This window comes from Onychomys torridus, chromosome 1 (genome assembly GCF_903995425.1).
Source record: "Onychomys torridus chromosome 1, mOncTor1.1, whole genome shotgun sequence".
Classification (NCBI taxonomy): Eukaryota; Metazoa; Chordata; class Mammalia; order Rodentia; family Cricetidae; genus Onychomys; species Onychomys torridus.
The window spans coordinates 63,675,829-63,692,200 of NC_050443.1; the positions used below are offsets into that span (position 1 = coordinate 63,675,829).

The following is a 16,372-nucleotide window of genomic DNA, read 5'->3' on the forward strand; positions in this document are numbered from 1 at the left end:
CCCTGCTTGTCTCCCAGGAGTGAGAAGGAACAGATGGCAGGCGGAAAGACGACTCCAGGTATGTGGTGAGTACCCTCCCTAGAACATAGTGGCCTTAAACCCTTATCTCACCTCAACTGAGATGTACTTGGGTAGGTTAATACACCCACTGTTCATCGGAACAGCTGGGTGGTTTAAACTGCTTTGAAAACGTGGCAGCAGCTGCCTGTGTCTGTCCTAGTTATTTTAGGCATGGGCAAGTCTGTTCCAGTTTGGATGTGAAATGTCTGAGTGCTTTGTCCTCAACTGGTGGGGTTGTTTGGGGAGATGGTGGTACATTTAGGAAGCAAGGCCTACCTGGAGGAAGTAGGTCATTGGAAGGCAGGTGATAGAATGTATAGCCTGATTCCACTTCCTACTCAGCGTCTGTTTCCGGAACCACTGAGATAGGAGCAAGGAGCCTCACGCTCCTGACACCACAGGCAAGAGCAGCTTCTGCTGTAGTGCCTTACCTATGGCAATGGACCAGGCACTCAAACCGTCTGCCTGAACACTTCCTCCCCTAAGCCATTTCTTGTCAGGCATTTGGTCAAGGCCACCAGGAAGGTGTCCAATACAAAGCCCCAAGCGTGGGTGAGCACAGGAGATCCTGGGGATTGTTCTCTCACTGCTCACACTTTGGTCCCCTCTATTGACACTTCACAGCCATGGGGTAGACATAGTATGCTGTGCCATCATTTAGACAAAGCAGAGTCCATTTGGACTCTTCAGGATGCTCCAACAGAGGCCAGGATGTCTGTGGCCATCAAATGACCTGTACAAAACAGGGTGCATAGAGTTTGGAAAATTTGTGTTTGAGTCCAACTTTATTCTACCTGAATGTGGAGGTGAAATTCAGCCCCATAAATCTACATAAGGGATTTTAATTTATGCATCAGGCGAGATGATGTTGTGGAGAATATCGTGTCAAGATGGAATAGGAAACAAGCTTGGAGAGTGCTCAAGCCGTCGGGGAACACTGGTGTCCTCAGAGAGGAAATGATCACTTGGTGGAATTGGAAGAGTCGGTGTTGCTTGAACTCCATCGAGTGCCCGTGAGCTTGTGTTTGGCCCTCTGCTGCACTCTGTGTCCCACAGTCCTCTTCCCACTCCTCCTTGGAGCAACAGCTCCTGGAAGAGAACGTTGCACCGGGGCTTCCAGTCAGTAATGATCTGTGCTTACCTTTGCTTGGCCCTTCATCAGCACGATGTTGGAGATGACTGAAGCCTGAAGACCCCCAGACAGCTGTCCAAGTTGAGCTGTGCTCAGTGACCGAGTAGGTCTTGTAGTACCCTGTAATGAAGAACGCAAGAAGGTAGGAATGAGCCACCTGTGACATCAGCCAAGGAGAAGAGTCCCACCCTCTGTCTCCAAGGGTCAGCAGGATAAGCGCTGGAAGGTGATTCCTGGGATGCCATTTAGATTCTAGTGGCTTGGGCAGGAAGCTTTACTCAAGGTGACCTGGAGGCAGACCAGCTTCAAAGGCTCACACAGGCTTGTGAAGGCAGTAAGCCAAGGGTAAATAATACACAGACCACACTGCTCCCCAGAAAAAGCCCTGGAGGCCAAGCAAGACCTTCAGCTGAGTCTGAGACATCACTGTAAACTGTTCAGCTCAAATCATGTTTACCAAAAGGTCTGCTTGTCCCAGGCCTGGTGCATAGGCAAGAAGTCTAGCACCCAAAGACTCAAAAGGAGGACATGAATTCCAGGGGAGACAGATGGAGGCTAACCAGCTGCATCAAAAAAGCAGAGGGTGTCAACCAAGATCAGTTTTGTGTCCCAGAGTCCCAGTGGGGAGCAGTGTGGCGTAGTGGTGATGTTGACACTTTGGAAGCCACATCCATGTCCCAGACTGTTCTCGTGGCTCTGCCAGTTATCAGCTGGTGATCTTGGAGAAGTGACTTGGTCCCTCTATGCCTCAGTTTCCTCCAGTAGAAGATGCATAGTTACAAGGAATAGTTAACTGTGCTAACTATGCAGGTGCTTAGGGCAGGGCATCATCTCCAGGAAGTGCCTATACATCCTTCCTTTGCTAAGTGCTGCTGTAACTATGTGCTGCTTTGCTATGTGTCTGCAACCCCGGGAACACCCTAGTGCTTCCTATCTGACCACAAGCCAACATATCAGCCGAGAGTGTGTAGAGGGGCTGCGGAATCCCTGCTCACAAAGATCTGATGTTGCAAGGCGAGGCACATATGTGACTAGCCTGCAGGGAACCTGGAGTAGATTTGGGCTTCGGGACCATCACTCGCTAAAGAAACAGCTCATCTTCCCCTCCCCTCTCTGTCCCTCCTTTTCCCTTCTCCCTCCCCCGCCCCACTGCTCCCTTCCCTCTTCATACTTGGTTAGGTGATCTACCCAAAGTTACCACAATATCCCAGGCTTTGCATCCGTAAGCTCCAACCAAGGCTGTCCCTACCCCTACCCTAGAAACAGCCTTGCTGCCTGCCTTGGAAGCCACTGTGCAGTTAACATACCAATGTCACTGGCCACGAGATGATGTCAAATCAAACATTCTCTCTGTCTCTCTGTCTCTCTCTCTCTGTCTCTCTCTCCCTCCCTCCCCCCCTCCCTCCCTCATGACTTGTCCTTTGACCTCCACACATATGCTGCTGCTGCACTCCCCACCACCCCCACACAAAAATACAGACACTCACAAATAATAAATAAATGTAATAAATGTTTAAAAAAATGATGCGACTTCAAGTCCCAAATCTGTTACATACCACTATTATGAATAATAATAAATTCTTTAGTTTGTCAAAGCTATTTCCCTAGTCTTCTCACCTCAGAGTTATTGTGCAGGTGAAAGAGAGAGATTCTTGGGAAGCTTTAGTTGAGAGCTTCGGAATAGGGTGGGGGTGTTCTCTATTGGCTTTTAACAGCACAGAAGTGACATGTACCTGGCACAAGGGGGCGCTTGACAGGTAGACATTCCTAAGTGATTTTGCTTTAGCCATGGAAACAAGCTCTCTGTGGGCTGTGGGCAGAAAAGCACCACTGTGCCATTTCACAGCCTCCTGTCCTCCCACAGATCTGGGCCCCTCCCCTCCATTTTACCGAAGCTGGGTAGTCCAGTTGTTGAGAGAGAGACTTCCTGTTGCTACAGAGAGAGTATGGCTGCCTGTCGGTGGGAGCTGCAGATTTCTTCGTCATGGGAAAATCAATTTCTCCGGTGCAATAGGGATTCACACCTAAACGGAGAGGGAAATGGGAAAGAAGCAGGAAGAAATCATGTGTGTGCACTCTAACATCAAGCGTGACAAAGAACACATTCAGCCTCGACCATCAGCCACCAGCCCTTCCTTAGACAAGGGTCTGAGGGGCCAGAAACCATCCAGCACCCAGGATGGTTGGTGCCGTCCTCGAGGCAGTGGAAGACACAACATCATTCTAACTCTCTTCATCCATGAATTTGGTGCTGCAGGGTGCAACAGAATTCTTCACCAGAGTGGGCTCCCTTTGCACCCCTGTTCAACTCAACAGGAGGTGACAGGGGTCTTCTGCATGCCACATCATGCTTGTAGTCCAGGCTGCCAGAGAGTTTTCAATCCCAACCACAGGGTGGGGGGGCAGCACAAAGGTTCCTGGGACAGGAACTGAGCCAGAGACCAAGCAGGGACCCAACAAGTGACCACATGGGGAGACTTGGCAGGGAGAGGGTGGGCCTTGGGGTTCTCTTGTCTTCCATGCAGACCCCTTACTGCCTCTTATACACCCCACACACAGGCAGAGTGCCCAGGGTTACTCCTGTCTTCCATGCAGACCCCTCACACAGGTGAACAACTTGAATCTTTAGGAATTTGTGGAAATACAAACTATTAGCTCCCTGGTCTGTGTGGCATCCCAGCCTTCCTGTCTTTCACCCAGCTCCACCACCACTCACTACCTGCCATGCACTACCCACGACTCACCACCCACCACTCACTATCTATCACTCACCACCCACTAATCACTCCCTGCCACTCACTACCTGCCACTCACCACCCACCACTCACCACCCACCACTTACCACCCACCACTCACTACCCATCATTCACCAACCACCATTCACTCCCACCACTCACCACCCACCACTTACCACCCACCACTCACTACCCATCATTCACCAACCACCATTCACTCCCACCACTTACCACCCACCACTCACCACCCACCACTGGACTCTCACAGTCAATCTGAAAACCTCTAGGGTTGACAGACTTAACCCCCTGATGCCTAGAGCTGCCCAGCTGAGATACAAAGTTAGCTGCACAGGCCACTTAAATTTGTCTAGTAGCCACATTGAAAAAGTAAGAGGAGGATCAGGCACCAGTGGTGCACATCTGTAATCCCAGCCCTCACAAAGGTAGGGACAATAGGGTCAGGAGTTCAAGAACATCCTCTGCCACATAGTAAGTTGGAAAAGAACCTAGGGTATCTGAGATCCTGTCTCAAAGAAAGCAAAAATCTAAATAAAAGAAAAGAAAAAAAAAAAAGAGAGTCCCAGGCTAGCCTGACCTACACAGTATGAGCCTGTCTCAATGAACCAATGCAAAATAGGTAAATAATAATGATAATAATTATTATTATTATTAAAGAAGAACTAAAAGGAAATTATTGCAATTGGTTTCATTATATTAATATATTTTATTCTGTCCACTATGTCTAAGCTGTGTCCCTTCAATGTATAAACAATACGTAAAAACATTAACAAGACATTCATGTTTTATTTTTCCTCATGCTTAGTCTTCATCTGGGCATGTCCTCTGAAATTTCTATATTCTCCACAGAGAGCAGCCATGTGCTCAGGAGCCATGTGTGGTCAGTGCATGGGCATCAGGGTTCCAGAGGCCCAGAGAGAAACAACGTTTTCCCAGCATCCTTCAGCTTGAGAAAGTGGACAGACCTTGGTGGGAAACCCAACCCTCCATCCCAAGGAAAAAGTGAGATCCGTGGTGGCTCACAAGGCATGAAAGATGGATCAAGGTTGAGATCTCCTTTCTGTAGGGGCGGAGAATGGGAAAGACCTGTCTATAGACTAACAAGAGGAAGTGACTAGCTAGGGCGGGTTCAGAATGAGACTCCCCAAGGAGGATGTAAGATGTAAAGAAGATAAGGGACAGAGGTCAAGGCACCATGGAAGTGGGGAGATTTAGGTTCTTCAGTGCTCTGGAAGTAGCTGGGAAAACTCCCTGCAATGGTGGTTGCTTCCAGAAATCCCTTCAGAAGGAGTCACTGGTCCTCTCTAACTTGTAGGGACCAATTACTCCCAGATGGGCCAGGAGGGAGCAGCGTGGGGAAGACAGGATGCAGGGCTTCGGATCAGAGCTGGGAGGAAGCCAGAGGTCACCTGTTCCAGACCTGCCCAGGCATCACATTTATGTGTGTTCAACAGGAATAATGCAGATCACACATAGCTCCTGACCCAATGATGGGGACTGAGACAACTCTCCTGATAATGCAGCCATCATTGGATCATAGGCTTTGGGGAGCCCCGATCTACTCCTTACTTTCAAGTGAGCAAACAGAGGATCAAGGGCTTCATAATAGTAAGTCTAGAGCATAACCCAGACCTCTGGGTCCTGTGGCTACTGCCCATGGCGATGCCCTCTCCTGGATGAAAGAGGGGAAGACAGATAAGGACAAATAAACAGGCTGCCATTGGGAATGAGTGACAGCAGATAGACCCCAGAGCCCTGGGCAAGCCCAGTGCAAAGTGCTGAGGTCATGCTGAGCTGGGCTCTGCCCTGCCTGACCTGGCAGCCACTGTGCTTTGGGATGCTCTGTCTCCTCTATAGATTCAGATCTGTATAAACAGAGGCCAGCGCAGGACTTCATTCTCCAAAGTTCTGGCTGGTTTGGGTCCTCCTTCTCTCTGCCTGAAAATTACCTGTGGATGTACACCAGCCAACAGAGAAGTGTATCAAAATTATCATCACGAGTGAAGGGGAGTTAAAACCTGCCATACCTGCAGCACTGGCTGGGATGATACTAAATGCAGTTAGAAACCCAGTTCAGAAGCCCATACAGTTTTAGAAAGAGACACTATAAGTTGAGATGAATATGTAACAATAGTAATGAGTTTGTGCTTTGAAGCTAAGTTGAATTATGAACTGGAAAAGGTAATTGGCAAAGGAACTAAAAATGAATAACACTAAGTCCTTAGTCTCTCATAAAAGGAATGATTTAGAAATTTTATTCTGAATTATTTATTAATTAATTTAATTAATTAGTTAATTTAAACTGAAAGATAAGCTGAAGTGGAAATGGAATTGACCAGATCTTAGAAACTGAAACAAGGTACAGCAAGAGGCAGAAAACCAACCAACAGCAAGTTACTCTGGAAACGACACAGAATGAACCAAGAAAGGTATTTACAAAAGGACAGGGGTCTGGCAGGATGGCTCAGTGGGTAAAGGCCCTTGCTGCTGACTGTGACCATCTCTAGGTCCCACATTGTGGAAGGAGAGAGCTGACCCCTCAAGTTGTCTTCTGACCTCCACAGGAACACATACTCTGTGGCACATGCTCCCCACTCCCCCCAACCTCCACCCCACCCACTAATCTATTTTTTAAGAACATGGGCAAGAACTGGTCATCAAAAGTGATGCTAGTCCTCAGCTTGTCATTCAGGAAAAAAAAAAAACCCACAATGCTTCTTACTTCATATAAAGTGCCAAGAAATTCTAAATATAACATGTTTGATATGGAGAGAAATCATTCATAAATTAGAAGAAACATCTAAACAAGCAATGCTGGTTGGTTTTCGTCAACTTGACACAAGCCAGAGTCACCTGGGAAGAGGGGCCATCAGTTGGGGCACTGCCTCCATCAGACTGGACTATGGGCAAGTCTGTGGGACATTTTAATGGTTCCTGACTAGTATGGGAGAGTCCAGCCCACCGTTTGGCAGTGCTACCCCTGGGCGGGTGGTCCCAGGTTATGGAAGAAAGCAGGCTTGTAAACAGCATTCCTCCATGTTTCCTGCCTCTGGTCCTGCCTGAATTCTTGCCCTGACTTCCCTCAGTGATGGATTGTGGTTGTCAAGTAAGCCAGATGAACCTTTTCCTCTCTACGTTGTTTTTGGTCATAGTGTTTATCATAGCAGCAGAAAGCAAACTTAGATGCACACATCACACATATTTAATATACTTCCAACATGGGAGGAATTTCATGTAAAAGGAAAAAAGATCAAGTTTGATAGTATAAAAATCAAAACATCTTCAAGATAAAAAATAAATAACTAGAGGAATTGTGTGTGTGTGTGTGTGTGTGTGTGTGTGTGTGTGTATTTGAGAAATCTAATGTTCAACTATTAATTTAACCAAGAATTTTTTAAATTAATAAGACAATGATGACCCCAATAGAAAACTAGTAAGATTCACCAAATAATAATAATAATAATAATAATAATAATAATAATAATAATAATGTACTAAATAATAAATGAAGAAATCTTTCAGTCTGCCTAAAGAGATCTGTTTTCCATTTTGGAAGCCAGTGTGCAAGTCAGGGTTTGCATAAAAAAAGCAAAGGCATACTTTAAAAAACAGCCAGATGTTCTGGGGTCCTGGAGGCCATTACCTCCCAGGGCCTAAAGGGCACAGGAAAGAAATAGTGGGACCCAATGAGCCACAGTCAGGGAAGACAAGCCACTTTGGGGACAGACAGTCAAGAGACCAGGGAGGACCACACCCCATCGCTCCATCCTACAGTCAGTCACTGATTCTCTCAATAACTGAACTCAGTTTGGATCCAGAAGGTTGAGAGGTGGGTGACGTTGTCTGAGGGATCAGCTCCCAGGACACCAACATGGCTGGCTTTGCGGACATATGCCCTGAGCAGTGAGCAGGGCCTGTGGTCAGAAGACTCCCAGCTTGGTTTAATGCTGGGTCATTGCCACTTTGAAATTCTTACTAATTTTGGACAGGCTCCCTTTGTTTCATTTCAGACAGAGCCCCCACCAAGTGTGTAACTGGTCCCAGGTGTGAAGCAAGGCAGAGAGGCAGAAACAGGCAAGAGGTAGCAAAGCCTGTGCCCCAAATATTCAAAAACAAAAACAAAACACGAACAAGCAAAACCAGTGTGAAGTAGGTGATCATGTCTGCTGCTGAAGGAAGGGCGGGCTAACTTGGCAATGCACCAAAGTCCTTAAGCTGTATCTACCTAGCATTTAAACCAAGATTCAACCCCTAGGCAATTACATTAACAAGAAACCAAGTTTACAAGCCTCCAAACAGGCCACTCATTTAAGGACGGCTGGTAATGCCACAGAGTAATGAGTCTCAGAGAGTCAAGAAACTTCCTCAAAGTCACACAGATAATCACTTCCAAGGAAGCTTGATCCCAGTCCAAGCACAGTGGCCCTCAAATGTGGTGTCTTTCATTTTGCTTTGGTTTGAGGGGTGGGGTTAGTTTAGAGACAGGATCTGTTGTAGCCCAGCCTGGCCACACACTCAATGCATATACTCCAGGCAGGCTTTGAACTCCTGATCATCCAATCTGTATGGCTCACATGATGGGGCTACAGAAACAAGCACATTCAGTTTTCAAGCATTGTTAGTCATTCACCAGCCACTCTCTCCTATGTGGCTGTCATTCATTATTCGCAGGGACCAATTGCTTCCAGGAACCCCCATCGGTACCAGACTATGTGGGTGCTTTTCCATGTTTTGTATAAACTCACTGCATTATTAGCACATAATAGATGCATATAAGTGTACTGTTTATGCTGGATTGTTTAGAAGACAATGAAAATAGAAAAGGATCCACACATTTTCTGTAAAAATGTTATTTCTTTCAAGTATTTCCCATTTACAGACATGGAGGCTAACTGGGTTCCCTTCAGGAATCAACATAGATGCAGAAAACAATTTCATGTATAAAGTAAGCAATGTGGATGATGCCATTGAAAGATGAAAATAATGCAAATTCTAATAAGAGGGAGTTGGTTAACTAGACTGTAAATGTTCATACAATGAAATTTTGTATTACCACTTTCAAAAAATGGTGTTTAGAATGGAATTTCCAATGACTTGTGCATTCAAGTTTTCTGTAGTCATGTGGGAAGAGCATGGAATTAACTGAAATAGCCTTGTGTCAGCATCTCTAGCACGGTCTTAATTTCTTCACGCCTTTCTTCATTCTTCTATTTACAGTCATCAAGAGCCCTGAGCTCTTCAGACCTCAGCCCTGCCATGTCACAGGCAAGGCAAAAGAGGTTGGGGTTGTGAGGAGGCTTGCTCAACACAGGCTATGCTAGCACTCAGGGTAGGAGCCAAAGTTTTTCTCTTCTCCCTAGACAGGATCTCCCCAGCATAACACCCAGCCAGAGATGCTGTCCACAGAGACATGGCCAGGCCAATGCAGAACCTCTCTAGTTGTCTGGGAAGCACAACCATGAAACATGCTCCCTAACAGACAGACAGCTGTTACGCTGGTTTACCCTTGATAACCCAGGAAGGACCCAGCCCCCTAGACTCCCCCACAGCAGTGACAGTCCTGATATTCAGGAGGAGTTCAGCCCTTGTGGTGGTTTCAATGATAACATCCCCTGGAGGCTCGTGTATTTTAAAATATTTGGTCCCTGGTTGGTAGTGCTGCTTGAGGAAGCTTAGGAGATGTGGTCTTGGTGGAGGAAATATGAGAGGTAGCCTTGAGAGTTTAAAGACTACCATTTCCAGCTCTCTCCCTGCTCTGTGCTTGTGTTTCAAGATGTGCGAGCCCTCAACAGGCTGTTCCTGCTGCCATGACTATTTGCTGTCTCCTCCTGCCATCATGGACTCTAACCCCTGGAACTATAAGCCAGAATAAATGCATTCTTTAAGTAGCCTTGGTCATGGTGTTTTATCACAACAACAGAAAAGGAACTAATACAATCCTGTTCCCGGAGATATTTTGGTAAGATACTCACTGGTGGAATTGCTGCGTGTCCTTTGGTGGCAGGCTTTAGGGAACAGGAAATTGCTACTTTGTGCTTCTGGTTTTCCAGTCTTTTCTTTAGAGGAAGTTGAAGAAGGTTCCTGTGAAAACAGTTTGCGTCTTTTTTATTCAGCAGATTAAGAGTCGAAATGAATGCTTAGCATAATGGGGCCTTGGCATGGACCAGAGGAATATCTGTTGATTTGCCTGTATCTCTACTGAAATAGACGCTTTGAGGGCTGGGATTTGGGACCATTCATAATCATTTATTCTCAGAGAAACATTTGTGGTAGTATTGTGTTCCCCAAAATATTGTGCACCCTAATAAATTTATCTGGGGACAGAGGACAGAACAACCACTAGATACAAAGGCTAGAAAATGGTGGCACTCACACCATTAATCCTAGCATTCCAGAGACAGAAATCCCTCTGGATCTCTGTGAGTTCAAGGCCACATTGGAAACAGCCAGGCATGATGACACACGCCTTTAATCCCAGGGAGTGACGGCAGAAAGAGAAAGATATATAAGGCGTGAAGACCACAAACTAAGCATTTTTGGCTGGTTTAGCTTTTGGCTGGTTTAGCATTTGGCTGGTTACACTTTTAGGCTTTGGAGCAGCACAGTTCAGCTAAGATTCATTTGGAGGAGGACTCAGAAGCTTCCAGTCTGAGGAAACAAGACCAGCTGAGGAACTAGCAAGGTGAGATAGCTGTGGCTTGTTCTGTCTCTCTGATCTTCCAGCATTCACCCCAATAACTGGCCTCAGATTTGATTTTATTAATAAGACATTTTAAGATTCATGCTGCAAACATTTATTTAATTAAAAGGGTACTTAACAAATAGAAATGGCATAGCTATTAAACTAATGAACAAATGTTGAGTGCATATGTCGAGGTCACGATTACACACAGGGAATTCAGTCCTAATCAGGACAGATAAGGACCTGACGTTGGATAACTGGCATTTTAGTAAAGAAAGGCTAACAGGAAACACAGGTGAAAGGTCACTACAGAGAATGGTAAGTGTTCTGTCAAAAGGATTAGAGAAGGCCTGAACAGAGAGCCCTGGAGACCTGTACTGGAGATGATGGCGGTGCTCTGCTGTCCTGAGACAGGACTCACAAAATTACTGTTGAACTACTATAGGGTTCTCAAGTATTGAATCATTCATGTATTCTTCTGGGCATTGTGATTTTATTATATTGCTGATTTCTTTTTGCCAGCATTTAATTTAGAACCTTAAATGTCAATACCAAGTCAAGTTGTTTACGATTCTCTTTTATTTTTGCCTTACCATACTGAATGATTTCACTTTTCTTTATAGCAATGATTTTATATAAGTAGTTTCCAGGGCTGGGAAGAGGGCTCAATCTGGAAAGTGCTTGCCGCATAAGGATAAGGACTTCAATTTGGATTCCCAGTCCCATATAAAAAGCCAGGTGTAGCAGTTTTTGCCTATAATCTCAGTGCTGGGATTAGGCAGTAATCTAGAGGCAGGTGGACCCCTGGTGCTCACTGGCCAGGTTTTGCTGGATCAGTGAGCTCCAGGTTCAGCTTGAGATCCTGTCTCCAGCTGTACCACAGGTATACACACACACACACACACACACACACACACACACACCACATACCATAGGTACACACACACATACACACCACATACCACACACACACAACACATACACACACACACACACACACATACACACACACACCACACACCCCACATACCACACACACACAACACATACACACACACACACCAGCCACACACACACACACACACACACACACCACATACACACACACACACACATACCACACCACATACACACACACACACACACACACACACACACACACACACACACAGAGTTTCCATTGTACTGAATATGTTAAACAACATAGTTGGCCTCATTTCTCTGTCAGGATGAAGGAAACTATTCAACTCTTCCTCGTGTGAGCGAAGCGTCTGGAAGAACTACTCTCTTTCCTCTCCTTTCTCTGAGATATTAGAAGTCGGCAGTGAGGGCACAGAAGTCGGCGGTGAGGGCACAGAAGTCGGCGGTGAGGGCACAGAAGTCAGTCGGCGGTGAGGGCACAGAAGTCGGTGGCAGTCAGGGGTGAAGGGATCACTTTACTTAACTCCTGGGTCTGTTCTATTTTGTAACTTTATGAAGCCTGTGACAAGTTTTGAGTTACATTGGTTTCATCACTTACTACTGCAACTGTGTGTGGGAATGTGTGTGTGCGAGAGAGAAAGAATGGGTTTGGGTATGGGTGTGGGTGTGTGTTTCGGGGAAGCGGTAGATGGGAAACTCTCTAAACAGAAGCACGTCTACGGCTGTCAGATTTAAATAACTAGGTAAATGACCTTTGGATATTTGCCATTGGACCAGGAAGTACAGCTATAGGTAGCTTAGATGTTTAGGGGCAGACACTTAGTGTTGCAGTGTCCTAGAGACCCCTAGTCTATCTGACATGACTACCTTTTTGAGAAGACAGGGATGTCAGGGGCCATATTAATTCTGTATGTCGAGTAGGTACATATCCAGCACCAGGTGTGTGGCCAGAGCACAGAGAGAATTCCCCTCTGCTCTGCCTCTCACCGGGTACCACCAGCCTCCCCACCTCACTGCTGGCATCTGCCCACTTGCTCCAGGGCTTTCCTCTTCTGTCATTGATGGCAGAATAGTGAGCCTTCCTGACTCCAGTTCCACCTGTGCTGTGACACACAGAAACTTCTCACAGGTTCCAGAGCACAGTTAGCCCCCTTCCGTGGCTACTGTTCGGACAATCGTTTCTCCCGAAGTGTATATTCCTTTTAGAGTTTTGAAAAAATTTTCTGCCCAGTGGCAGAGTTAACCAGGTGAGCTTTGTAAGCAATTGGATACAGACATCCTCTCAAAAATAAAGCTATATCCAGTTTGACCCAAGAACTCATGCAAGAAACCACAAATCAATTCCCTTTTATTTCCTGTGTAAGCCAACGTGAAAATCGGATATTAAGTCTGGGTAGACTCCTAGGCGGTCATTTTTCTTTTTAACAACAGATGGCACTGTGTTAGCCTGAACAACATAACTTTTACCTGCACATGATTTAACTGCACTAACCCAGGAAATTCTTTAAAAGCTACAAAAGGTGTGACTATATACAGAAGGCAATTGATTTTAGTTGAATTCTTGAGACTCTGATCTCAAAATTAAGTATATGAACTACTTCTTTGAGCACATGGAAAGATCCAACCTAATATCCTAAAGATGTTTCATTCTTTATTACATTACTTCTTCATTACAGTGACTCTAATGTGAAGACTTCCGTCCAGTACCATCTTCGTTTCGTGCGCTCCAGTGAGACAATGGAAGGAGCAATGTACTGTGGCCTTGGGACATTTGCAGGCCTGCTAAGCACAGCAACTAACTGGTCCACCTGTCCAAGGGTGACCCTTATTCCTGAAGTACCTTTGAGACATGTATTCAGACTGAATAGTCCCACTTCTAGATGTTTAATAGTATGAAAGGAAATAAGTAAATGGGATACACACAAGACATGGCATGCTAACCTTCTTGTAAAATAATGTTTAAAGAGCTTTTTTAGTGAAACTATATTTGTGTTATCTGTAATTTTAAAAATATTTTATAATAATATGACTATAATAAAAAAGTACACTGAATGGGGCTAGAAATAGATGCAGTAAAATAACAACGTTCATTCAACAAACATTTACTAGGGACTTACCATGGACTGGGCTCTCTCCCTGGTTGTGAGAATACACAATCAACAAGACATACAAGACACAGTTCTCATGAATTAGCAAGAATGATTTGAATGATGACGTTACATCTGCGGTTTCCTTTCTTTTTGTTTTATATTTGTGTGTAACTGTGTGGGCACGTGTGTGTGGAGACAACTCAGGTGTTGTTCCTCTTGTTTTGGGAGACAGCGTTTCTCATTGATCTGAAACGCATTAGATAGGCCGGCTGGTGAGCAAGCCCCGGCGATCCACCGTCCTCAGTCCTCAGTCCTCAGTGCTGGATTGCAGGTTCACACCACTAAGCCCCGCCTTTTCTTTCTTTCTTTCTTAAATGTAGGCTCTAGGGGTTTGAACTGAGGTCCCCCTGCACATGCAGCAAGCACTCTACTGGTAGCTACTATCCCAGGCTTTTTTCCCCCTTTTGAGATAGGGTCTCATGTAGCCCAGGCTGACTTTTAACTCAATATATAGCTAAGGATACCTCGAAACTTCTGATTCTCCTGAGTACTGGGATTATAGGCCCAAGCCATATATATATATGTGTATGTATGTATGTATATATATACATACATGTATACATACATACATGTATGTATGTATATAGGCAAAACACCCACATACATAATTAAAGTAAATAAATCTCAAAACAAGTGTTTTTTTAAGATGTCAAACTTGGTGGCCTCCTAAATGTGTGACAAGATGGATGATCGGGTCATGAGAGCAGCATGACTCTAGACTTCTCGTGTCATTGCTCAGACTCAGTTTCCTCTCCTGGAAGTTGAGGGTATATTAGCCATCCCTCGCCATCACCTTCAGCTCTGTACTTATAAATGCAACTGATGATTAGGTTTCAAGCTTCCTGGGCTGCTTCCCTTTCTTAAATGACACAAATCAGAAAATGATTCACAAGACTCAAACTGCTTCCCTCAGCTCCCAGGGGAGCCTGGCCACTCTTAGACCAGCATGTCCTGGGTGGGGCAGCTTCTCATCAAAGGAGTCTCTGTAGGAGCCCAGAGAGCAATTCCACAGAGGCCTCCCTCTGCAGTCCACAGAACAGTACACTTCTGTTCCTGCTCCCAAGGTGGGGCTTCTCTCCATGCTGGGGCTTTGTCACTGCAGTTAAAGGGCTAACTCAGTCATTGGAACACACTTCCCCTTGTTCTCATCAGAGACCATGGCCATGGCAGCTATTCTGGGGGCAATGCGCCTCACCATTACCTTGACACCCATCTCTGTACCAAACCAGCCCCAGTGGGACCAAATGGCCTTGGGGTCCACTGTCCAGAAGGCTCTTCATAGTACTTTTGCCAACATTATGATCAGTCATGCATTGCTTCTAGGAACAAACAGCCAACTCTAAAAACAGAAAGCTACTTAGTCCTCATGGAGTGAGAGGATGAACCCAGAATGGTAGCGAGGGATTTGGGGGCATTGTGTCCTACAAGCAAAATGATTCCAGAGCCTAAACTTCTCCCAAGGCTGATGAGTCCCATTGCTCCATGGGGAGAGCTCATTTTGCATGTGGACTGCTAGCTGGCATCAGGGACAAGCTTGACACTTCTGGAGCTTGCTGGCTGCATTCCTCCTCGATGGAAACTCTACTGTTTTCTTTTGAACAGAGTTGCTGTGACTGCTGCCTCTTTGGGAACCGCACAACGTAACCCAACTATTCCAGCAAGGTCCATTACCTGTGGTTGGGCTAATATTGTGGCAACAGGCTTGAATCTTTAAGTCACAAGGACACAGGAGCAGGCTCCAGCAGATGGGTCCGGGGCAGCTACCTGGTCACATGGATGACGTTGCCTATCTGCTAGTCTCGGGGAAGGGACAAACACAACCAGGACTTCCCTCTGATGTCCATTCCCCTTATCCACAACATGACTGTCACCAAGTTCTTCTAACTCCACCTTCTCAAGCCTCCCCAACACATCACTCTCAGTCTGTCATAGTTCAAGGTCCCAGCCCACATCAGCCTGATACTACCTCGCAAAGAACATTTCTAACAAATGATACCAGGACAGACACATCTCCACATATAAGAGCACAAGTTGGACTCCTTTCTCACACCATACACACGAAGTAACTCAAAAGGATCCCTATGTCTATAAGAAAGAGACATAAAACTCTAAGAGGGGAATCAGGCCAAGGGAAATGGAAGCCAGATCAATGCTTTCCCCTCATGAGCTGCCATTGGCAATGGGGTTTGTCACAACACCAGAAAGGAAACAGAGCAGTACTCATCCAAGGGATGTCAGTCAAAGCCATGGTGAGACGCTATTTCACACCAGCTGCAAGGGTTACGTCCACACCCCCACTATTCCCACCCGTACAGAGAAGACACACAAAGTTGGTCCTGAGGCTTGGGAGGTGCCCCATCGAGAAAAGTGCTTTCCTGGAAAATACCAGTCCCTAAACTCAGTCTCCAGCCTGACACGGTGGCACACAGTTATAACGCCACTGCTGGGAAGGTGACCATCTTTGGGATTTGAGGGACAGCCTAGACTACCCAGAGAGCTCCCTACCAATGACAGAGCCTGTCTCAGAAAACAAGGTGTTTTCTCTCGTACTCAGGTCCTCTCCTGAATGTATACATGCACACATGTAAACAGCTGTAAGTGTGGGTACAGCATACTACTTAGAAAGGGGGTCAAGGAAGGGTGCTATTTGGTGAAGGGGAAGAACAGAATACAT

The 16,372-nt window shown here is 45.8% G+C and overlaps 1 protein-coding gene across 3 annotated transcripts in view; it reads right to left on the minus strand.

Moving 5' to 3' along the window:
• Positions 1–16,372, minus strand: part of Il16 (interleukin 16) — a 94,570-nt gene that overhangs the window by 36,203 nt on the left and 41,995 nt on the right. For all 3 annotated transcript variants that reach the window (XM_036193510.1, XM_036193503.1, XM_036193519.1), the window contains 3 exons: positions 9,918–10,026; positions 3,083–3,216; positions 1,202–1,312 (listed from right to left, as the gene is read on the minus strand). In XM_036193510.1, the coding sequence (XP_036049403.1) occupies positions 1,202–1,312; positions 3,083–3,216; positions 9,918–10,026 (354 nt within the window). The remainder of the gene's footprint in view (positions 1–1,201; positions 1,313–3,082; positions 3,217–9,917; positions 10,027–16,372) is intronic.